Raw genomic sequence first — 25,166 nt, 5'->3', positions numbered from 1 at the left:
TTAAATTTTCTGGTCACTAATGGGCTTTTACCGTGACTCTTGCACAGCTTGTCTTTAGCTTTTTCTTACTTTTCCTGTTGATGTCATCTTTAGTCACAAAATGTAGCTGATAATTAAGAAATTACACACACAGAGTTAAAAGTCAAAAATTGAAAATCTGTGAGGAAAGAAAACCTTACCAAGGTTTCTGTTATTGCCGGTTTGCTTGTTGTTTTTTTTTCTGTATGTATACCAGCTTTGTGAATCTGCTCTTCCAGTTTGGGAGGCTGCCAGCATCTTAGCAGTGCAATCTGCTTCACTTGTCTTCATCAGTGATGGTATGAGAATTGTATTTTATCACGCTTGTACTGCAGGGTGAGGATGACTTAGCTGTCGGCATTGGATGGTGAAGAAGTTATAGCTGAAATACACTTGTTTGGGTTGGCTGTCAATGGGATGAGAAGGTGATGTCCACCACTGGTCACTTCTTAGAAGATGACTGGGATCAGGTTTTATTTTGAAAGAGACATTTTCACAGACCAGTTGTTTGTTTTCAGTGCAAAACTTTGCTCATCTACTAAGTGCCTTAAGGAGTAAATAATGGCTTTAGGTTGTAATGTACTTTGGCAATGGCTTCAAGGAATATTTTTCTTTAGAAGCCTTAGTAACCTTTTCAAATACCCCATGAATATGATATTTGTCTTCTGTAACTTGGTTCATGGTAGGCACATCTCATTGCATTTGTGGAAAGACTATTCCTTCTTCTGAACAAAACATAGTTTGCTTTCTGCTTTTTACTCTTCTTCACTTGTCAATTAAATGGGAGATACTTTTCTCTGTACTGTGTTTTCCCATGTATTTGTGTGATTTTTCTGTGCTGTGTTTTCCCTTCTTTTATGTGACTCAGCAAAAATCACAAGGAAATTGAGGGGTCAGGAAAAGGTAAATTGGAAAAAATTTAGCTGTGTAGGTTCTGTGTGTCATCTAGTCTGACTCTGCAGGAGACTGAGGTTCTCCTATGCTGTCATTAGAGTGGGAGTATTATGCCTTGTCTCTGTCACATGTAGCAGTAAAGGGAAGACAGCAAGAAAGGACTTGTTGATAAATTTTATGGTTGTAACCTTGCTCATTGAAGGAGGTATATTGGTGCTTATGGCTATTAATCTTGTGGGGGGGAAAAGATGCTGGCCATTTATTGGCTCCGTCAGTGTGTTGGCCTTGCTGAGCAGTTGGTTTGTGTTGGCCTTGCTGAGCAGTTGGTTAATGTGCATCCCTTTGTAAATCCTAATGAAAAATTCCTGTTTGACAGGCTCAGATATTCTTATTTCTATTTTTCAGCTGTTTTCTCAACTGCATCATTTGAAGGGGGTATCTTGTTTGAGTTTGTAAATGAGGGAGAACCGTACTTGTTTGGAGTATCTTAGGTTAGTCTAATTTCCTCTCCTTTCCCCATAAAGGAAAGTTAAATAAAAATAACTGTTCGTTTTTGCAAGCGTGTGGTTTGGCATTGACTGAATACTTCGAGACCCACTAGAGCTGGAAAGAGACATTGCAGCAAGTCCAGTGGAGTTTGGTGCCTGCCTTCCTAGAGGTAGGAAGGCTTTGAGAGCTGCGTGTTGCATTACAGCATCTGCACGTGTTTTTAATAACTGTAGGTGGAACAGATTATCCTCCTGGCTTTTACTGGCCATTATCAAGGTTACTCTTGTTCCTGCTTTTGCACAAGTCCTTTCTTGGCAGGCAGAAGATACGTGACTGCATTTGCCAAGTCTGTGAGAAAGTAATTCTTTGTCTGCCACTGCTGGGTTGTTTTTTTGTGCAAAATTTTTCTGAGTTGAAATGACGATGTAAGTATTTTCAGCCTCTAAAGGTAGTCTCAAACTGTTCCAGAAAACTCCTTTTTGGATCCAATTAAATAAACCTCATGGATCCAAATGCTTTAAATTGGAAACCAAAATATCCCAAAAGGATTTGTTTTGCTTGTCATGGAGAAGACAGTCTGAGATTTACTGGTTCAGTGAATTTTTGTGCAGTGGTGAAATGATTTCAAGTTGATGAGCTGCTGAATTAACGTGCTGTTAGTGCTGGTGCAGGAAGTGAGCTGTGGCTAGGTAGCACCATCTGAATAAAAACTTGTCAGAAAGCTGCTTTCAGCTAATCCCTGGGAGGAAGTGAGCTATAATCAGTACTAAGTGAGCTAATCACAGGAAATCTATTGCTCAACAGGAGCCTCAGAGCAAAAAGAAAAGGGTGTGGGGTGGGAGAAAGGGGGAAAGAAAAATACCCATGGAGATGTTCATTCTGCTTTTGGGCTCCAAAACCTGCTTGATCCGAGAAAAGGGAATATCTGGTGAAATGAGCAGCCCTCTGATTTTAAAAACTGCACTGTGTTTGTCCTCATTTCCAGAATAGTCATAGGATAGTTAGAGTCGAAAAGGACCTTAAGATCATCTAGTTCCAGCCCCCTTGCCATGGGCAGGGACACCTCACACTAAACCATGTCACCCAAGGCTCCGTCAGACTTGGCCTTGAACGCTGCCAGGGATGGAGCGTTTATCACTTCTTTGGGGAACCTGTTCCAGTGCCTCACCACCCTCACAGTAAAGAACTTCCTTATAACTAATGACTCTCTTATGTCTAATGAAGCATCAAGTCTCATCTCCTCCAATAAGGTGTTTTTTTCAGGAATTAAAAGGTGGTGGTGTGGAGTGGCTGAGGATAAGCCAGCTGCTAAAACCACTGGAGTCTTGGAGTCAATGTACTGGGAATCATGGAATCATAGAATCATAGAATAGTTAGGGTTAGAAAGGACATTAAAGTCATCTAGTTACAGCCCTCCAGATGCTTTCAACAAGGATTATTATAATATAAACCAAGAGTGGGATGTGATCATCTTTAATCTGTCTTGTTACATGGGTCTTTTCTTGGAGCATCACATGCTAGCTCTGTTATTGTATTGTTTCTTAATTACTCTGTGCCTCTGTGCACTTGACTTCTGCCGGGGATTTGTTTGTGAGACACATCTACTTTGCTGTTTATCTCTGCTCTGGACCTGGCTGTCCCAGATGCTGCTCTTTGTGTGTGACAAATGTTGCCAGTAAGCACCCTATAAGGCTCTGCAGGAAGACAGCAAATGACAGCCACCAGCATGCAGATTGTTGTGAGGATAACTCACTTTACTCGACCCTTGTGCCCTCTTATAGAGTGGGGGCAGGGAGGTGCACTTACCCTCAGAGCTTTTTTCTGTTCTTTCCTTCCATTCCTTCTGTCAGACAACAAATGGTTTTAGAATCGTAGAATGATAGAATGGTTTGTGTTGGAAGCAACCTTAAAACTCATCCAGTTCCAAACCCCTGCCATGGACAGGGACACCTTCCATTAGACCAGGTTGCTCCAAGCCCTGTCCAACCTGGCCTTGAACACTGCCAGGGATGGGGCAGCCACAGCTTCTCTGGGCAGCCTGTGCCAGCACCTCAGCACCCTCACAGGGAACAATTTTTCTCTAATATTTAATTCAAATCTCCCTTCTTTCAGCTTAAAGCCATTTTGCCCTTCTCATGTTGCTACTTGCCTTTGTCAAAAGCCTCTCTCCAGATTTCTTGTAGCCCCTTTAGGCACTGGAAGCTGCTCCCATGTCTCTCCACAGCTTTCTATTCTCCAGGTTGTGTTGGTTTCAAGCACAGTGTCTGTGGCTCAAATGATTTGCAGTTCTCCTTGCAGCAGTAGACGTAGTGTCTCAATAAGGTCCTGCAGCCGCAGTGGTGCATCAAGTATTATGGTTTCAAAAGCCAGGTGGTTATGTTTCTTAATGCGTTAGTGTTAGCCTGAAATCTGTCACTTGTGCTTTCTGGTCAGCCCTGCAAAAGAGGCTTAAATTTGATGTGCGTGTGCCTCCTTCTGTGTTATATTGCTGATAGTAAATGAGTTGAGTAATTTTTACCTGCAGTAAGCAGAACCGAGTTCAGTTTGCAGCTCTGTGAGCCTCCTGTCAGGGTATATATACACAGAGGATTAGATTTATTTCACTGACTTAGTTCTGGCTCCTCAGAGATTTGTTACTTAGTGGTGGTGTAAAGCCCCAGGATGTGTGCCAGGAGTAGGAATGTATGTGCATACATGTTATCAAACAGCTCTGAGCTTGATTTCTTTTTTTTTGGGGGGGGGGGGGGCTTTTTGCTTTGTTTTGTTCTGTTTTCCAAGCAGTAGTCTAATTTACTTCTGCATCAGATCCTAAGCAGTGAGATACAGATGCAGCCTCAACTCCTCAAGTACATTTATTTCAACATCTTAAGAAGACAAATTCAACTTATGAGAACTTTCTACACAGTCTGTTGCATTTGACAGATGGTACCATCTTCTTACCTCTCCTTGGGGCCTTACAGTGCTGCATTGCAAGACTGATGTGTATGCACGTATAATGAATATTTAAAACTTAATCTGTTCAAATGCTCGATGAAAACTGTGACGGTGCACTATAGCAGATAGGAAAATGATTGTCTTCTATTTCGTTTTATTTTCCTTTAGTCATTCTGAAAACAAATTTGAGAGGAGAAATGTTTGTCCATTTTTAGAAGTCAGAGGAGCTAAATAGTGCTGTGCTGCAGAGGGGCCTCGGTGGTAGAGCCTGCTGCCGAACAAGCTCTCCGCTTCAGCGGGGATGGGAGTGCCTGTCAGCCGTGATACCGATCACGAGGGAGGCTTCGGGAGCCAGAACAGCATAAGAACTGTACTTAGGCAGTTCTTCAGGAGGCAGCCCAGCTTTGTGCTCACACAGGGGGGAATTGAGGGGAAAAAAAACCCAAAACTCAACCAAAAAAAAAAAAAACCTAAATCAAAGCCAGAGCATCCAAACTAATATGCTGAAGCGGTGTGTGTTCATCAGCATTTCTGAAAATGCTGCCAAATTCTCACTTTCCAGCTTTTATTCACCGTCAGAGTTATGTTTCTGGGTGTTTTCCCCCCCCCCAGTGACAGTAGCAGGAACTGATGTCTGTCTTCTGTGACCTTGGCATGCCATAGGCCATAGGACCCTTTTCTTCCCCAAAACAAAGAAAGCTAATGAGCAACAGAACTGACTCCTAGAACCTTGTGGTAGAAAAGAATCTCTGCAGGCCTCTTCAGAGGCTGAGAGGAGGAGGGTGGGTTAAGCTATACAAGGAGCTTCCCTGTGCTTGTATTGCCTCAGCCTCGCTGGGCAGAGGTGGAAAGAGAAGTGTTGCACTTCTGAGCAACCTGGCTGCAGGTTTCCCAGCGGTGGTGGTGAGTGAGTTTAGGATGTCACTTGCTGCTGCCTCTGCAGCAGAGGAGAGGATGCATTTGCTCTTCAGCTGCTGCAGTTCATGTTATAGTGGTGGCTCAGGCTGCTGAGGATGAAGAGAGTATTTCCATTTCTGCCGCATCAGTGCCGGGCAAGAAACCTTTGTCAGAAGGGAAGGGACAGCTATTGAGAGTAGTGTCATATACTGGAGATGAGGACTGAGATTTGGAGCCTTATGGTCTATAGTGGTGATACCTGTGAGTGTATTTTGTGGAGTAATCAGCAGAACTGTTGGGAGAAAAGCTTTTAGGTGTTTTTGTGACTTTTTTGTGAGTGTAATGGGTTGCAGCACTGTCCTGTGGTGGGAATGAATCTGCCTGAAGTCAATAGTTAAGTATTGTTTGCAGATTCACAGCTTGTCTCTATGGTTCATTCCATTACTTTCTAGCTGTTGTAATTAAATGTAGCACAATCAGTGATTGTGGGGGAGTTCCTGGTGTGCTTGAATGCGTTATTATTACTGGCATTGTCTTCACTGGCAAAGATGAAAGTGAACCCTTTCCCCTGTTATTCCCATCTTCCGTATGTTACCTTTGTCGCTTCTGTCCTCTTTCTTCATGATTCAGCATACCGTATGAGGTTGCTCAAAGTTAACCATTTTAGTAAATGTCTTTCAACCAAGCTAAAGAAACCCCCAAAACACCCCACTATTGTATAGTCTGATTCTGTCAGAGAAACATGAACCTGACATCTGCTTTGCCACTGTACAGACTCCTGGCAGGCTCTGGAAAAAAAGGAAAATTTCCCATGTCTTTCCAATTCCTTGTGCAAGCCATGATTCAGCAAGGCAGCCACGAGGACGATGGTGCAAGAGAGATTATGCCTAGCTGCTGTTAAATAAACAGCCTCCTTTTTCTCTTTGTGGGAGAGAGCTGAAAAGGAGCTTCAGGGGGTATTTGCACTCCTCTTTCTTTTTCCCCTTCTTTAATCCCACCTCCAGTCACTGGCCATAATGCCAAACCTCCACAGCAATTTCAAAAGTACTTCCTGATGCTGTGGAAACTTTCCCTGCATAATGAAGACAAGGAAGGGATAAAGGAGAGGGGAACTGCTCTTTTCTTCACTCAGCTGTCAGAAAGAGACTAGCTGTTTGTATTAGAACCTGAACAAAATGATTGATTTTTAACTTCTGAGGATGACTGAAGGATCAGACTTTTGTTTCTTTAAGTGATTTGTTGTGACTGAAGCTGGACTAGTGTATTTAAACTATGAATTCTAAGCTGCTGTGCATTGAAATGGTCTTTCGTGCAAAATAGTTTTGGATCTAGCACTTTATTTTTATGTCTTTGAAACAGTTATTCATAAATTATAGTACCTTGAGTTAGCAAATCAGTCACATGTCTCAAGTTTTTCTGAAAAGCTGAGGTTTTATTAAACCACAGATTTAATGATTTTGAAGGATTTTGTTGGACTGCAGTTGATGGAGACAGTCCCTTAGTGGGAAGCTGGTGCCTGAGCTCTTTCTGCCACTCCAGTCTGCTCTACCAGCCCTGCAGCTTCTCTTCCTCCTGACTCTTCAGGGAATTATTATGGGCTTGGAGGGCCAAGTCTGTTCTTGTCTGGTTTCATATGCAGGTTGGTTGTTTATCCTTATATCCTGCTCCTGCTAATATCAGGCAGTACAAAAATACAGAGAAAATAATAGGACTTATTTTAGAAAGATAAAAAAAGGGCTACTCATGGTGTCACTTTCTTCACATAGCATAACATTCTGATGTTAAAGTTATGTGATATGCTTATTTACCTACAATTTATTTAGCTGCCTGATTTAATGTCTTTGTTCAAAAGGAGAAGTGCTTTCTTTTTTGTTCCCATCTGGATAAGTAAGTACCCTGTATCCTGCTTTTTTGTGATATTAGCATAAGCCCCACTTTAATATGACCATCTATATCTCATTTGGTGGTTCAGATGAGAAATTTGTATGTCTCAAATAAGTTGCATGCATTTTGTCTAAACAAAATGTAACGTTAGGGAAGCATTTGGAGTTAAAATCCCTGTGCTGACACCAGCTGTTAGATTGCAAGGTTCTTAAATTTTTTCCCATATTGCAGTGTAGGTACTGGAAAATCTAGAAGATCCTGTAGATAACTTGCAACATCTGAAAGAACAATTACTGAGTGAACTGGGAATATTGTTAGAGGATGGGAATCACAGTCTGATTCATGACAGCATCCCTGCAGCTAGGTTTGAATGTTGCAGGTCAATTTATCAGTCCATCATCAGGCAGAGGGCTTGAAGGCGCGTTTGTCTAGGTGGGTGCTGCACAGCTTTGACTGCTGGTCCCCACTGGTCTTTAAGTAGATGGAGAAACCAGCACATGTTCAGTTTTTAGTTGCACTGCCAGAATTTTACTTTATGCTGCCTGTGCCTCTGAAGGTGTTTGTGCAGAAATTATGTTTTCATGGGTGTTTATGTTGATAATTTTAATCGTTCTTGAGCCCTTCTTCTCTGCTCTCGTGAGACCTCACTTGGAGTATTGTGTGCAGTTCTGGTGTCCTCAACATAAAAAGGACATGGAACTGTTGGAACAAGTCCAGAGGAGGGCCATGAGGATGATCAGGGGACAGGAGTACCTGCCGTATGAAGGTAGGCTGAGAAAGTTGGGGCTGTTCAGCCTGGAGAAGAGAAGGCTGCATGAAGACCTCATAGCAGCCTTCTGGTGTCTAAAGGGGGCCTATAGGGATGCTGGGGAGGGACTATTCCTTAGGGACTGTAGTGACAGGACAAGGGATAATGCGTTAAACAGGGGAAGTTTAGATTGAATATAAGGAAGAAATTCTTTACTGAGGCACTGGAATGGGTTGCCCAGGGAGGTTGGAATGCTCCATCCCTGGCGGTATTTGAGGCCAGGTTGGACAGAGCCTTGAGGGGCATGGTTTAGTGTGAGATGTCCCTGCCCATGGCAGGGGGGTTGGAACTAGATGATCTTAAGGTCCTTTCCAACCCTAACTATTCTATGATTCATGACATAAACCTCTTGCTTTGTGTCATGTGGGGCCTCCAGCACAAGAGGGACATGGAGCTGTTGGAGCAAGTCCAGAGGAAGCCACGGGGATGCTCTGAGGACTGGAGCAGCTCTGTTCTGAGACAGACTGAGAGAGCTGGGCTTGTTCAGCCTGGACAAGGCTCCAGGGAGACCGTAATGCAGCTTCCAGTGCCTAAAGGGGCTACAAGAAACCTGGAGAGAGGCTTCGGTCAAGGACCTTTAGGGACAGACAGGACAAGGGGGAATGGCTTTAACCTGACAGAGGGGAGATTGGGATTAAATATTAGAGAAAAAATCTTCCCTGTGAGGGTGCTGAGGCCCTGGCACAGGGTGCCTAAAGAAGCTGTGGCTGCCCCATCCCTGATCCCACATCAGTGTCTGCCAGTGCAGTGCTTACTGAGTTCTTCAGAGTTGAATTATACCTCCTTTCCCTGTTGTCCAGCCGAAGAAATTATACATTTATGTATTCTATGTTCCCTTCTTAAGTTAAAACAAATATTTCTCTTTCAGTGCTTTCACTAGCTATTGGGAACCATGTCTGTCAACGGAGAAGTGGAAGACAAGCCACCAGCTCCTCCTGTCCGGATGAGCAGTGCTATCGTCACTGCAGGGGGTAAAGACCAGTTGTCTGCCAACCACAGTTTGAAACCGCTGCCCTCTGTACCAGAAGAGAGAAAACCTAGGAATAAAATCATCTCCATATTCTTTATCACTGAAAAAGGTGAGATTCCTCTATTTTTCAAGGTTACTAGTTGTATTCCTTTACTCTTCTTGTAAGTTTTGGTAGTGCTTCAGACATTTGGATCCAGCCTGGCCAAGTGCAGGGGATTGGAGGAAGGGTTGAAAGTTGGATATGCGTGTTCTGTGAACTGAGGTGTTTTTTCCTGCTTGCACTGGGATGTTTGAAGATGAAGTGCTAAGTAAGAAAAATTGAACAGTTCACAAAGGAAAATCACCACCTATTGCTTCTCATGCTTGCTGCCCAGTTTAAAGTAATGCATTTCTAAACAACCCTGATAAATGTTTGTGATTCCTGGGTGTCAGATCACTTACCATTTCGCTACACTAAATGCAGGTTTTTAGTTTAAACTGTTTTGGGAAGTTGCTTCATGTTGATGACTATTTATGTGGTACCTTGAGGAGAAAAAACGGTAATAAAGAAATAGTAGCGAGCGTGCACTGTGTTTGAAGGAGAATTGAGAAATTAAGTCTCTGTCACTGTACCATTAGGAATAATTACTAATGGAAAAATCTGGAATGCTGTAAGCAAGGATTATTTCTGAGAAAAAATGACTGTAATGAAACTGGACTGTGTTTGTGCTTTGTTTCTATCCTCTTTTCTATATGATGAATGTATATACAGCATTAAGAGTCCTGATCCTGGTTCTCCAGGATGTCTGTATCCATGTAGAACAAAATAGTGAATAGATAGAAATATCTTCTAACATCTGGTATGGTAAAACTGTTGCAGTGGTGTACAAGCCTGATGTTGCTGATGTGCTGGGCAGACTGGTTCAGTCATGCTGGCACAGGTTTGACTGTTTCAGGAGACTCTGCTCCTCTGGTTATGTATTCTCTTGGCTCAGTATTTTCCCAAGGGCTGGAATTTACTCTTGCTTAGCTGTATGAGCAGTTCTTCTGCAGCCATGCCTCACACAGGAGACAAATGCTGGAGGCTTCCCTGTATTCAGAAGGTCAGGCTTTTCATGATCTGGCAGAGTTTTCCGCTTTTGACAGCGGGTGTGCTTTCCTTTTTGGAGGATGGAAGGATTTGACCAGTGTAGTTTTTGGAAGCAGAATAGTTATTTCACAAGGTCACTTACTGTGAAATAACTGTCGGTGGCTGGATTTCATCAGTAGAAGTAGTGGTGTTTTTACTGACATGGGTAAAACCTTAAGGAGATAAATCTGTAAGGAGAACATGAGAAGCTACTACAGGTTGGTGGAAGCACCCCAAAGAGAGACTCCAGGCCCCTGTGGCTGGTAAAGGTGATGAATCTGGGTGCTGTCAGCTTGGTGTAGTGCCATGTGTCTGGACCAGGTTCTGACTTAGCCCTTCAATACTGCAGAAACTGGTGTTTTATCATTATGTCACTGGTCATGGGAGGAAGTGCCTTGAAATTCTCATGGTGAGTGTTGCAAGGAAATCTTGTGGAAGGATCACATCTGCCATCTTCAGGCTAGGAGAACAGCTTATGAACTGATCTGACACTTGTCATAAGGCTGTTGGATTGGATTATTCATCAGACAGTTTGTAACCCTTTTGTTACAGTTGGGGATATGATGAAGTGGAACATAAACCCCACGTAAAGGAAGCTTTTTCTTGCTCTGAATTAGTAATACTATGTAAGACTTGTTTGTGTTGTGAAATGAATTATGAATGCAAGTGGCTGTAGCGCAGTTGGAGAGCTCTGTGACATTTCACAGTGTCTTTACTTCTCCTTGAACGTTTCCTCTTTCCATCTTGAGGGTGGGTTTGTTCATTGCTGAAATGGCCAGGGAGGCAATTGAAGACTTGTCTGAAGTTGTATTTGCTCATCTGAAATTGCTTTGCTAAAGTGCTTTACTAAAGCTTATTCAGACCACTCTGGTAAATGCTGACATGTATCAGAGTTACGGATGTTGATCTGCATACTTGTTTAGCAGATGTCTGTGTACTACTTCCATTTAGTGATGCACACTAAAAATGGAGAAAATAAATTCTGCAGAGTAAAACACTTTTTAGAGAAAATAGTGTCAGTTTATGTTTTCTAAATGTTAAAAAAGTATTTAAAGTAATGTCCTTTACATTAAAGGCAGGTTGGAAAAAAGGAGGTTTTACTGCATGGCAGTAGTGGTTAGGAAAAATGGTAATTGAATTACTTAGTTTAAAGAAACTATCTGAAAGTGGCATTTTTTTAATCTGGATTAAACATGGTGGATTGGGTGACCTGCTGCAGGAGTAATGTAAGCGTTTAAAGAAGTGGTTTTGTCTCTCAAGACTGCAAAACTGTCAGCAAGATGTAAGCAGAATGGAAATGGGCACAGTGATTTTCTGGCACTAAAACAGCAGTCAGAAGTTAGTTGTTCTGTTCATTAGCATGACTGAGCACCCTTACCAGAAATGCCCATTTAAATGCATTTGAGGAAAAAAAAATTCTGTTGCTGGGAATCTTTAGAATGTGTGATTCTTTACAGAAATGCTAATTTACTGCTTGGATTTTAAAAATATGTTGGAACTATATGCAAAATAATCTGTCAACCTGAGACAGAATTTTTTTCATGGGAAATATTTCTCCAGCCAGTGTAAATGTTAACAAATTCCTACCGGAATGATAAATTCTCCTTTTCAGAATCTGAAGGGATGCTTTACCAGGAGATGTACAATGCCACCACAGACCTGTTGCTGGGTAATGTTTGGCTTTGTTCTGTAGATCTGTCTGTATGATTTTGCAAGGTCCTTCCTGGCCAGCTTTGGCCCTCTCTGTCCTCTCTTGGCAGCTTTCTCTAGCTTAGAAGGTGGCACTGGGGAGTCAGTGGTCCTGGGGGATGACTCACTGCAGATGGTGAGGTTGAGAAAATGCACAGTCTCTGCCCCAGGTGTGAGCTAGTTCTGTGCTGAAGCTAGTCCAGAGGAGGTCACGAAGATGCTGCGAGGGCTGAAGCACCTCTGCTATGGAGACAGGCTGTGAGAGCTCCAGGCTGGTTCAGCCTGGAGAAGGCTCCAGGGAGACCTTAGAGCAGCTTCCAGTGCCTCATGGAGCTGCGAGAAACCTGGAGAGGGGCTTTTGACAAGGGTCTGTAGGAACAGGACAAGGGGAAGTGGCTTTAAACTGACAGAGGGGAAGTTCAGGTTTGACACTGGGAAGAAGTTCTTCCCTGTGAGGGTGGTGAGGCACTGCACAGGGTGCCCAGAGAAGTTGTGGCTGCCCCATCCCTGGCAGTGTTCAAGGCCAGGTTGGACAGGGCTTGAAGCAACATGGTCTAGTGAAAGGTGTCCCTGCCCATGGCAGGGGGTTGGAACTGGATGAGCTTCAAGGTCCCTTCCAACCCAAGCCAGTCTGGGGTTCTTTGACATAATCATAAGAGTTTGAAGGGATTATTTAATGACCTAGTCATGGAGGGGTTTTCCCCATAGTTTCACTGCTTAGGATAAATGAAGTGATAGTCATCTTTTAGTAGAGTACTTAATTGCCATTAATTTGCCAGTCAAATGAACTTGTTTGTGTTTGAAAAGCTTTAAAATAGTCCCCTAAACCAAGAAATGCTTGTCTTCAAGCAGAACTTACTAGAGGAGGTGCTGTGGGGCATTACCCAGGACCAGGGATCACGCATGGAACATGCTCTGCCCTGCTGGCTCAGGGCAATTTTTGTTGTGGTTTCAGCTGCAGCTCAGTAACTCAAAGTGTACCATTTGGAGTCATCTAACTACTACATCCAGGCTGTTGAGAAACACCTGTGTTTCGTGCCTTATGTACGAAGGGTGGCTGGTGGGAAGTGAGGTGTACTTGAGGATGGGTTTGTGATGTAGGAGGGTGTGTGAAGTACCTTGGGTGATGCCATGTAGAGCGCCTGTCGCTTCAGTTGGGGAAAAGTCCAGTTTGAGATACTTCATCAGGGCAATTCTCCAATTTGCCAGATCCTTATGAAGGACCTGTGGCTTCCTCTTCCCAGGAACAGGGGGACTTCATGCTGCTTTCTCTGCACAGCTGAGGGACCACATCTTAGATTCACTTGACATTTGAAACTAGTGTTGCCCTGTAATAACAGGATTCCCATTTAAGTACCTAACTGTGTTGCAGATATAATCAGAGATTGAAAAGCAGTGTGGCCTCATGGTGGCCTTGTTCACAGAGCCCTTGAGTGTGTTCTGCCAACTCAGGACTCCAGGGACTTGCTCTTGATTGAAGCTCACTGCTTATGTTCATTTGAAATGCTGCTCTGCTGTTCCTGTGGGCAGAGGAGTGAATTTTAGTCTCCTTGCCTAGGCTACCAGTAAGATCTATGTGTTTTTAGGAGTGGGTTTTTTTGCACAGCACTTCTGAGGGTCTGAGTACCAGCTCCTGTTCCCTACATGTCAAGTGCTCCTTAATAGGAGTCTTCTGGGGAATATCCCATCTTCCTTGTTTTCGCATAAACAGATGCAAAAGACTGGGGAGAAACAGTACTTTCCTTAAAGGTTTTCACATAAGCAAGTTTATTCTGTCCTATGGCGGCTTAACAGTGTTAATGGGAACATTTGACAGTCCATTTGCTTTTTGGCTCTGACCTGTGCAGCCATATTAAAGATATCCTGTTTATAATAGCAGCGTCTTTCCACTGCATTGTTCAGCTGGAGATAGCCCACATGGCTTTTCATTTGTATGTATTGTGTTCTGTTCCTTGTCCTTCCCCTCCCGCCAACGTGAGGGAATTTCAGACAGATTCTCTGGCTCTGAGCAGCACAATCTATGCTTGTCCCATGTTGGGGAGCTGGACTAGATGAGAGGTCACTTCCAGCCCTGACAGTTCTGTGATTCTGTGGTATTCTGCTATATGCAGGAACTCCTGCTATATGCAGGAACATGTTGTAACAGAGGGTGCTGTTTTAGCTGCGCTTTATGTACCAAAACCATGTTACTTTCATTTTGCAGGTGAATGTAAAAGCAAAGCAAAAAAACCTTTTAGGCTGCAAAATAGTGTGTTGCTTTCCTTTTGGGAGCAGTATGGCATTCCTGCCGGCTTCATGCACACTAGAATAAGCGCAGCTGATTCAGCTATATGTTTTGCAAGCCCACAGGCATTCCCGGGATTACATATGCAGTTTTCCTGGTATCAGGTTAGACACGTTGTAGAGCTCGCTGCCAGAGCTCTGCCTTTCGGCAGAGGACTGTGAGATGAGGCCCTGAGCATCATCTTTCTACCTGGACAGCAAACAGCAAGTATACTTCTCTGCTCTGGCAGAGAAAGAAAGCAGGGCTCAGGCTTTTTTGCCAGAACAATAAAACATATTCCTGAAACCTTCCAATTTAACTCCAAATCCCTTTTGAGTAAAGGGAACAGAATGGTATATTTTACATTTAGAGTTAACTACAAATTGTCTTTCAGTTTTATTTATTTTCTCTTTGTCAGGAAAAAAAAATAAAGCCCCAACCAAGCCCCAAGCATTATAAAACATCTTCTGAATTTAATTGAATCTAAGTTGGATTGAGCACACCGTCCTTCTCATTATCTGTTCCTGCTTTTGGTACTTAGTATGCTTGCTCCCCCCTACCTCCTTTAATTGAAATTAGGTAATTGCTCCGAGGCTATAAATTCTTATCTTCATCACAGGAAGTCCTAGTTTGCATTAATTACCTTGAATTGCAGCAGTGAGGCAGCTGAGTTTTAACTGTCTTTAGGGTGAACTTGAGGTTGAACTGAACTTGTCTTCAGTGGTGTTTGTAATCCATATTAAAATATTCTCTTTTGCATTGTAAACATTTCATATGTTTAAATTTCATACACTCAACAGAGCTCTTTGCACTCTGGTGCTCTTAATCTCTTTATATCCTGGCTACCATGTTATAAATTACTTGAATGAAACAAGATGTTGATTCTTACATGAAGTCTGTATCCACTTGAAAACACCAACTGTGCTGCATCTTTAAATGCTTCCATCCATTATAAAGAATAATGTTACATTCATCCTAATTGTTGTAATGCTTGGATTGATTATATTAAGTGGAGACAATAGTACTTTAAGTCTTTGCTCAGTAGATCTTTGAATATCTTTTTCAGGAAGCAAGAAGAAGGAAAAGGAAAGGCCAGAAATCTCCCCACCATCAGATTTTGAGCACACCATCCATGTTGGTTTTGATGCTGTTACTGGAGAGTTCACTGTAAGTATACCCGCCTTGGAGTTGCTCAGAAAACAGCTGTGAGTCAGGGCTTTAGTGAAGTCATTGTGATGTTTTACAATAAAGTCTTTGCTTTTATCAAAGAAATAATTTTACTGTGTATTTGTACAGCATGCAGAGTAAAGAGTCTGTGTTCTGTTAATGCTTCTGCAGTGTAAATGTCGTATCTGATGAGTTGGGTCACCTGGGAGAGCCTTCCCTGAGAAACCCTTTTTAGCCCACTTTCATTAGTGGGTAACACTTGTTCTGTTGAGTGGTTTTGTGTTCCTGTTCCTCACATCTGGCTTCATACACCTAAAAGAGGTGTCATCGTGTTGACATGGTGTTTTGCGTTGTGTGACCTATGGACATATGTGCTCCCCATTAAAACCCCATCCTACTTGTTAAGGTGTTTAAAGCTCAATGTGTTATGCTTTTTATAGAGGAAAACAATTGTTCTATTTCTGAAAAATCTTTAAAATGTTAGAAGTATGCTTTAAATAGCCTATTTTTTTCAGGGAATGCCAGAGCAATGGGCTCGGTTGCTTCAGACCTCAAATATCACAAAGCTAGAACAGAAGAAAAACCCCCAAGCGGTACTAGATGTGCTGAAATTCTATGACTCCAAAGACACAGCAAAACAGAAGTACCTGAGTTTTTCTGCTCCAGGTGAGATCCAAGTGTGTGTAAGACATATTGGAGTACAGAGAATAATAAATCGAATTCAAACACTGAAAGAGCAAACTTTTCAATAGGAAAAAATACTTGAAGGCAGATTTAAAACTCACCGGAACTGGTTTTGTCCAGTTGTTTTCCTGGTTTGAATGGAGAAGGGAAGAAATGGAACTAGATAATGCAAAGTAGCAGCCAAAATTAACTTGGAACAGGCTGTGTTTATAAAGCTATAATCTCTGAGGCTGAGATTAACTGATTTCATGCTGGCAATCTTGCTCCACCTGTCTATGGCGAAAACAGCTATCAGTGAACTTGATGTCTCCATGTCGTGACATCAAAGAAGCAAAATAAGTTGTGGCTTCTAGGCCAAGAGCTATGGGGCGTGGGGAGGCTGAGTAAATGAGTGTCCTATGAACAGAGGCAGTTTTACCTAGTTTTCTTCCAAATTATTTCAGAAAATAGCTTAGTAATGAGGCTTTGTAATATTCTTACCCTTGATTCAAGAGACTGCTAAGGGAACAGAAACATCCCTTTGGTGGTGATTTCACATCTCAGTAAGACAGAACACAGTAAGTGTGACAAGCAGCTCTCAATTGGAGAACTGTGTGTGGGTACTCACGTGGGTGAAGAGCATGTTGGGAAATGAATGGGTTTCCCTGCTTTTAGGGGGAGTTTTAGAAATGTACATCTTCTTTCTGCATGGTCTTTAGTGCAGTACTGGTGTCTGATTTGTGACCATAAAATTTTGCTTTTTGAAAGATGGAAAAAAAAAAATCTCCAAAGCAGTCTGTATTCTGTACTCTTCACTTTTTAAATTCAAAGTTCACTTTGAATTTAAAGCTCACTTTTTAAATTACTATTCTGATGATTTTATGTATTCTGCTATTTGTCCTTTTAGAAAAAGATGGTTTCCCTTCAGGATCACCAACGGTGAGTGTCTTTACTATGCTTTGTAAATTCTTAAACATGTAAAAATTCAGGTCTTTTGTATTTGTTCCATAATGAATCTTGCAGTATAAACTAAAATTAGAATTTTGTGGAATAAAAACATAAATTGGGGGAATCAACAAAGCATATTTCACTGGAGCAATAGTATTTTAGCCTCATAATAAAAATATTTTCTTTTGACATCTGTAAGAATTCTTTTATGTGAGGAGAAGAAGACCTGAAGTCTATAACACTGTGGGGGAGACAATTTTGTTTAGTTTGTTTTGGTTGGTTTTGTTTTGTTTTTTACTTTGATAAAAATGTAGACCAATGCCAAAGGAGAACCATCAGCAGCTGTGGCAGATGATGATGAAGATGATGAAGAAGCTCCTCCTCCTGTTATTGCTCCACGGCCAGATCACACAAAATCGGTGAGCAGCTGTAAAGTTTATGGATCAGACCTGCATTTCTCAGTATTTTTACTTCTGTTTTCTAGCAAAGTATTACATTTGTGAAATGAGCTGTTGTAAGTTTTTTATTTGAGTTTGCTAAGGAAATGCCTAATTTCTGAATATCAGTTGGAACAGAAATCCTGACGGTAATTCCAGTTAGTTTGTTGGTTTGTGTTGAAGCTCTACAGTTATGTGTATCCTTCAATCCAACATGGGAGGAGGAGGCTTTTTTTACTCCTAAAAACTATAGCTAGTGTCTGTAACTTTGCATAGTACAGTGGGGCAATGTAGTCTACTGGATTTTCTTTATTTTATTTGCTCCGGCTCATTCTTTTGGCTGTGATTGGTGTACATTTTGCTGCTCTGCCCACTTATTCTTGCTCCAGGAGTGCAAATGTGAATTGTGTTTATTTGTCAAGTGATAGTGTCCCTGGGTTACGTAGTTATATAAACTATGACGGATCTACAGTTTGATCTCGAGTAGCTGCATGTATGTGAACAGCTCAGGAGGAAGTGAAATTAAGCTCCAAGAAAATTCCCTAAACTGGGGACAACTGGAAAATTTCTGGGAGTCTCATGCTTCTTTTCATGGCAAAGCATGAATCTTTTTCCTTTAGATCTTAGTAATTGATCTCACTATTAAATAGTGATTTCTGTTCTATAAACTAGCATGGGTAATAAAGAATAAGCAGGTAGAAAACCTGCAGAACGTCTGTTCCCTCATATCCACTCTGTTCAGGAGGTGCCTGGGGCTTTCTGTCAGAGGTTGCCAGCATCTTGGTTTAATGGACTTTAATGTTTCTCAGGTCTAGTTTCTGCCTCCAACTTGCCATATTAAACAGTGCTTAGGGATCTTTGAAGAACTGTGATTGTTTTCAGCTGAAGGTCAATAATTGCAAGGAAAATGCTCAGGTAAATGGTCTCTCTTAACAGATTTATACACGGTCCGTAATTGACCCCATCCCTGCGCCAGCCGGTGACACTTCTGTTGACAGTGCGGCAAAATCAGGTGATAAGCAGAAAAAGAAGACCAAAATGTCAGATGAAGACATCATGGAAAAACTACGTAGGTGTTTTTTATTTCAGATAAACAAAGGCTTTAGGTCTGGGGGAGGAATATTAAGGTTTGCCTTCATTTTTGTGTCAGGGTTACTGTGCTTAATTGGGTGCGTATCAGTGGCTGCAAGAGCTGCATTTGGAAGTTTTTCCAATTCATATGCTTCAGAGCCCTATTGGGTAAAAAAAAACACACCCTGTAGAACAGTTGTTTTGGATTGAAGTTCAGTTGTGATAACGGGATCTGTGTGTATAATACAATCGTAATAACATAAAATAGTTTCTGTGGTTGCTTGTTCAGAATCATCTTGAAAATAATTTTGCACTATGTTAAAGTTCCTGTGCTTAAGTTGAGATTTGTCGTAACCTCATACATGGTTTTGCTACACAGAAGATCATAATAAAATGGAGATATGAGAGGAAACAGTATGACCTGTCTCATGAAGAGTATAACATAACAAAATGATTGCCTGAAGCTGGGCTATTCACAGCTGGAACTGAATCAGGAAGCTTTGGCTGTTCATGCATAAGCCTATAATATTTGGGCTTGACCTATCTTGGACGTATCTTGGAAGTATCAGTCCTAATAAAAGGGGATAGTGGGATTGACTTTTTTGGTCATTGTTGTTTGTTTGGTTTGGTTTTTTTTAGGCACTATTGTGAGCATAGGAGATCCCAAGAAAAAATACAACAGATACGAGAAAATCGGGCAGGGGTAAGTGTTCACCCCAGCTTTGGTTCCCTGGAGTCAGTGTTTGAAAGGGTGTTCTGTTCCCTGTTTGATACTGTCACGTAGCCACCACTTACTGAAGCAGGCAGAAATGGCTGTATTAAGCCATGCTAAACAGGCGGTGAAGGCTTTACACAGTGATGGAAGCTTTGCATTGTGTCTCTTAATGCAAAAGCATAGGTCTGCAACTTCTCTGTGGGTGTATCTAGTGTTCTCCTCTCCCAGTAAGGTGCATTCATCCAACTTTGTAATATGACTGCTGAATGGCGTAAGGGCATGTCATGGCTAAGTTACTCATCTAGTGGTCCTTTGAATCCTTCTGTTACTAAAAAAAAAAAATGTATATACATGTTCTAACTTTTTCAACTTCAATATGCCTAACTTCTACTGTATACTTTCCGAATAGATCTATATGTGTTTGTGGACAGGCTTCCCCTGGGGGAGAAGTAATATCTACTATAGAAAGGGCTACCCAGCTTATCTCAGTATAGGGAACAGCACAAGTTCTGGAGAGTCTTGGGTGACATGGTCTGGTGTGAGGCATCCTTTCCCATGGTAGAGGGGTTGGAACTTGATGATCTTAAGGTCCTTTCCAGCCCTAACTATTCTATGATTCTGTTGTTCTATGACTTTGTCTCCTATATTCAAGATGTCTAAGCTGGTGTCAGAAGAGAGTATATTTGTAATTGTTTTGTTTTGTGTGACCTGACTGGCATTTCTGTGATGCCACTTACTTTTAATAGCCTTCTTTTTTGATACAGCTTTTGCAGGATCGAGAGCTGACACAATTTTGTGTCTGTGATTTGTCTGTTCATGTGCGTGTTTGTTACACTTGCTTTAATGTTCTTCTTCACAGGGCTTCAGGTACAGTTTTCACAGCTATTGATGTGGCGACTGGGCAGGAGGTAAGATTTCTGTGTTCATTGCAATGAAATATAATGGATATAAATGCCCTTCTCTAGGTGGCTGAGATGATTTGATTAGGCTCCTTTCTGTGGTTGCCAGCTCTGCTGTCACCTCTCAGAATATGTGTTGCCCTAGTCATTTCTAACAGTGTGTGCCCTGGTCTATGGCAATAAGATGGTGAAAGCTAAAAATAGTTTTCTTTCTTTACAGTGAAAAGCAGAGGGTGTGAGGTCTTCCAAAAATGGGTCTTGAAAATAGTTTCAGGAGGTTTGAAAACCCTTCAAGAACTGGACAGTGATGCCCTGCATTTTCAGAAATATAACTTTGTTTATTCTTTGCCCACTTGTTCTTTACTCTTGTCTCCGGAAAGGTGATGGATGTGCCTCTGTTCAAACAGCTTGCCGCATGTGATTTTTCATTGTATTTAGAATGCCTTTTCCACACATCCTGTTCCTTGCTATTACTGTTTGGTGTCTCCAAACCCACTTGATGAAATTGATGGTTCCTGGGACTAAAATTTTAGGAATTGCCTGCTTCTCTTTAAATTCAGATTTCCTTAACTTATCCACAAGTAAATATTCCTCAGGTCACTGATAAGTAATTGCCCTTTCAACCGTAACCACATTTACCAGTGTGGTAGTGGAGCAGCACTTCTTGTTAAAATGCAAGCCTTTTGATCATCTCAGTATATTGTCTCTTAATTTGCTTTTACATACTGCACTGCTTCATGTTGTTTTACTGACTGCAGAGCAAGTTTTGCAGTCCAGTGCCTTTCTTAAGCCTCCTCTGCATCTTGTCAGGCAGGTAGGCTATTGGGTTGATTGCAGTGTTTGTGCCTTAAACAGATGCAGTATGCTGCTTGCTCAGTGCTTGATGTCTGAGAATAGTCAGGTCTTTTCATTGGTAGGTAAGAAAAAACCCCCCAAGGAGGATTTTATTGCCATTTGCAGCACCCTAATGGGAAGGTGTAGAGAATATGGAGCTAGACTCCTCTTAGAGCTACACAGTGACAAGTCAGATGTAACAGACATAAACTGACATAAGGGAAATTCTGGTTAGGTATTAGAAATTTTTTTTTCCATCATAGTGAGAATGATAAAACACAGGACAGAGGACCCAGAGAGGTTGTGGAATATCTGCTTATTGAGATCTCTGTTCAAAATCCAGTTACACAAGACCCTCAACAACCTGTTCCACGTTGGCTGTGCTTTAAGCAAGGGATTGGGCTGGATGACCTCCAGAGGCCCCCTCCAATCTTTATTATTTTGTGATTCTGTGCCACAAGTTCTTGTAATGCTCTTGGCCATGTGATAATGATTGTGTCTACAAGATTATATTGCTTCTTGTGTTTGGTTTTGGACTCATGGGTTGGTTAACTTGTAAAGCTTCGAACTGCTGACTGAAAGTGTTGTAGCTAACGTAGCTGGGACAGGTCTCCATTTTAAAGTCTGGAATACTTGTCCTGATTGCCTTATTTCCTGAATAAGATAGGTCTTTATCTTTCCTTCTCTCTCTCTCTCTCTCTCTCTGGGATAGTTCATTGGCTTAACTGCTTTGAGAGGAATTCCTTCTGCCTCCCAGCATTCCTTATACCCAAACACTAATTTGAATAGAATACAGAAAAACTTTGCTTGCATTGGAAGGTTTATATTTCTTCTCTTAGTTGCTACATGATTCTCTTCTGCTTTAGGCTTGTTATATGCTCATCAGGTTGCATTCTTTTAAGTTGTATGCTAATAAATAAATCACTTACCAGCTGCAAGCTGTGCTCAACTCCTTTAATCCTGTTAAAGAATTTCTTCTAAATTTTCACTGTATTAAGAATTATCAAAATGTTTTGATACTCAGGTTTGAGTGATTGCTCTTACTTTTTTCCTGTTCAGGTTGCTATTAAACAGATAAACCTGCAGAAACAGCCTAAGAAGGAGTTGATTATTAATGAGATCTTGGTAATGAAAGAGCTGAAGAACCCCAACATTGTCAATTTCCTGGACAGGTAAATGCAGATAGCTGCTGATTCCTTCATCCCTCAGGGTTTCAAGGGGTTATAACATGACATACTTACACAGACCCAGACTTCTTGTACCTAAGGGTCTTACAAGCAAATGAAATGGTATTTGCTGTCATCTGAAAAAAAAGGGGGGGGGGGGGCAGGGAAGGGAGTAATCTGTTATAAGGAATGGTCTTCATTCAGTAGGAAGGCTTCTTCTGTCATGAATGCAATGCTGTATGTAGTTGGGAATCAGTGGTACACAAGAGCATAGCTGGAGGAGTGCTTCTGTTGTGCATGATTGTGTGTGAGACATGTAGGGTGTTATCCTCCCTGTTTAGGTAATAAGAAGCAGGCAGCTTTTATTGTCAGCAGGTACATTTCTGGCTACCTTCCAGAGATTAACTTTATTTACTCTTGTCTTTGGGCACTTATGTATCACTTTATTGACTGGCTCTTATCAATCATTTTTCAGTTCTCGATCTCTTGATGGTGAACGGACATGCTTTTTGTTTTGTGTTTGTAGTTACCTCGTAGGAGATGAATTGTTTGTGGTGATGGAGTATCTGGCTGGAGGCTCGCTAACAGATGTGGTCACAGAAACTTGTATGGATGAAGCACAGATAGCTGCTGTTTGCAGAGAAGTGAGTATTTTAGTTGATGGACAGAGGAACGAAGGTGCACTCTATTCCCCTAGGTTTTATAGTATAGATAGGTTAGGACTAATGGCAGCAATTGCTGTTGGAGCCATTGAATTATAACAAATGATACTGAGAGCAGAAATCAATATTAAAATTACAGAAAATAGCAGAATTAGTTTAACTCAGAAAATTGGGAGTTTACAAGTTGTAACACAGAAGCGCTATGGCAGTTTTTGAGCTAGGTTTTGGGAATGTTAAGTGATGGAGCAGATAAAGATTTTGGGTTTGGTACCTGGGTTACCTTGTCCTGACAATGTTAACAGAAACAGAACTGAAGTTCAAGGAAGAGCAGCAAACAAGTTTAGCAGCTGGAAACAGTGTCTTTTTTAGCTTTGACTAGGAAAGAGTTCAGAAGCACCAAAAAGAGAACCGAGTGTTCATATGTAGGTAGTGTAGAAGGTAAAGGTGTGAATATAATTTAAAAAAAAAACAACAAAAAAAAGAGGAAAAAAAAGAATTAAAGCTTTGGAGTGTTTTTCAGAAGGAAGAAGGTTAACTGCTTAGAACATGAAAGTAGATGTGATGAAACCAGGATACTTTAAGGAACACGTACTAAAATAAAGATGAACTTGATGCAGATTTTCCCTTTTCATTTTAGTACTTTTTGTAGTGCATGAAATCCATGGTCCTGTGACATGATTTCTCAGAAAAAGAATTCTCTAGAAGGTTGTAGGTGAAATAATATGAAGATTGCATGAAGTTTTCAAGTGGAAGAGTTAAAAGTTGCTGATATCACAACTTATCAGTGGTTTCTGCCCTGAGTTAGAGTGCTGGCATCCAGATCAGGCTTCATTTTTTATGGCAGAAGTAGTTGTATTATCTGCTGTGCAGGAGAAACTTAGACTTTTAAAACTCCCATTTGACTACATCGCCATGATTTCTGCTTTTGATGACTCACCCAAAGGGAGGGGATGGAAAGCAAACTTGTACATTAACGTGTATGGACAGGTAATGATTTCCAGGGAAACCACAGCTGGAAGCAGAGAACTGAAAGTAACTATTTACTGTAACAGTAATTCACTTTTCTGAAGAAAAAAATCTACTATTGTTGAACTATTGTACTATCAAAACTCTGCTGCTTAGTGTGTTAGATGTGCTTCATTCTGTAAATCAGCGCTATTGTGCTAAAGTGAATGAAGACATGGAAAACCCCACTGGGCACTGCATCCATGTCAAGTTGCAAATGGTAAATGTTCTGCTTATATTAAAAGAGAAAAATCTCACAATTACATTCTTTTCCTTTTATTCTCAAATAGCAAAAGTAAATTCCATTATGTTTCAGGCAGAAACTGAGTGTGAACGGTTTTTATCTAAGAAAATGCAAACCCAATATTAGTGACTTGAATCATGAACATGTTTTACAGCCTTTACTGTAAGAGAATTTGAATGAATGTTGAGAAAGAAGTCTCACCAGTTCCTCCTGCTGAGACTTCAGGCTAAAAAGCACTCACATAATCCTTTATGATTCCTTTGTAGAATTCATAAAATGTGCCAAAATTAACATCTGGGATTTTTGAGACTCTCTTGGGTGATGATGATTTTAATTTATGGGTTTGTGTTAAGCTATCCGAGAAACTCCATGTTTAAATGATTTTTGACTTCATGAGACCTGGAGGGTATTTTTTAGCACAAGAGCTTCCTCTACTGGTTATTTAAAATAACAACTGTTGTGTTTTTGTACTCTGCACTGGCTAAGGGTATAAGCACTACTTTTGAATTCGTGTTCACATACACAGATTGTGTTTCCATTTTCTGAGTATCTTTTTTGGCTTGGTTTTGTTTTTCTTTTTCTCCCATCCAGTGCTTGCAAGCACTTGAGTTCCTACATGCCAACCAGGTCATCCACAGAGACATTAAGAGTGACAACGTGCTGTTAGGAATGGATGGATCTGTTAAACTAAGTGAGTACCAGAAAATGGAAAAAAGTGTCTGTTTTCCCTTTCCCGGTAAACTTGGACTTACAGAGTATAAATTGGTAGGAGAGCTGGCAGGGAAATCTGAGGTGAATTTTTATTGACTATGAGCAATAGAAATTCATTCAGTGCTATAAAATGTGTAACTCCCAAATAGCAGGTATTGAAATTCTGAGGGCTCTGACACTAAGGCTGTGAACATATTTGACCGGAAGGATGTTGAAGCAAACTTGTTGCCACATGAATATGTTGGTAAATGTGAAGTAACTGGCACCGTACAGTGAAGCAAAGATGTGAATGATTGCAAGAGAAAAGTTGCAGCCAACTTTTGTTAGTCTCTTCAGGTTGTAATGACTCGCTTTTAATGTTTTGCCCTTTTCATTAAAAGGTCACTAACAAGAAAATTGTACATTATTAACCATTTGTGTTGCAGTCTAGTCTTAATGCTCTGCCAGTTCTGGGTCTCCTTTTCTTGGACTGAAAGTGTAACACACTTTCATTAATATAATCACGAAATGACAAAAGAAACTGCTTGCTTTTCAGGTAATTGTTATGCATGCATGGACTTGTATACAGTGAGTCAATTTCTGGTATGTGTAAATGTGTGTGTGTGGCAATAAAAAAAATGTGAAACCACTTGAAGAAGCTGTCAGGATTGTTGAGAGAGAGGTACATTATCTTATTTCTTCATATGTAGG

At 41.2% G+C, this 25,166-nt stretch overlaps 1 protein-coding gene across 2 annotated transcripts in view; it reads left to right on the top strand.

The window, feature by feature from the left end:
* Nucleotides 1-25,166, top strand: part of PAK2 (p21 (RAC1) activated kinase 2) — a 39,988-nt gene that overhangs the window by 11,086 nt on the left and 3,736 nt on the right. The window contains exons 1-12 of one of the 2 annotated variants that reach the window (XM_057429021.1): nt 1,475-1,570; nt 8,793-9,003; nt 15,021-15,121; nt 15,637-15,787; nt 16,692-16,723; nt 17,047-17,151; nt 18,106-18,238; nt 18,880-18,943; nt 19,815-19,863; nt 21,748-21,860; nt 22,381-22,498; nt 24,357-24,456. In XM_057429021.1, coding sequence (XP_057285004.1) covers nt 8,817-9,003; nt 15,021-15,121; nt 15,637-15,787; nt 16,692-16,723; nt 17,047-17,151; nt 18,106-18,238; nt 18,880-18,943; nt 19,815-19,863; nt 21,748-21,860; nt 22,381-22,498; nt 24,357-24,456 — 1,153 coding nt within the window. In that variant the 5' untranslated portion in view covers nt 1,475-1,570; nt 8,793-8,816. Of the gene's footprint in view, nt 1-1,474; nt 1,571-8,792; nt 9,004-15,020; nt 15,122-15,636; nt 15,788-16,691; nt 16,724-17,046; nt 17,152-18,105; nt 18,239-18,879; nt 18,944-19,814; nt 19,864-21,747; nt 21,861-22,380; nt 22,499-24,356; nt 24,457-25,166 lie in introns of those variants that run through there. The other variant, XM_057429020.1, reaches the window with a different exon arrangement.

The sequence above is a fragment of the Pezoporus wallicus genome, unplaced genomic scaffold (assembly GCF_028554395.1).
Source record: "Pezoporus wallicus isolate ANWC-B61680 ecotype Strahan unplaced genomic scaffold, APGP_CSIRO_Pwel_v1 contig_593, whole genome shotgun sequence".
NCBI classification, from domain to species: domain Eukaryota; kingdom Metazoa; phylum Chordata; class Aves; order Psittaciformes; family Psittacidae; genus Pezoporus; species Pezoporus wallicus.
The sequence above is the reverse complement of the archived record's forward strand: the minus strand, read 5'-3'. Positions and strand labels throughout refer to the sequence as shown.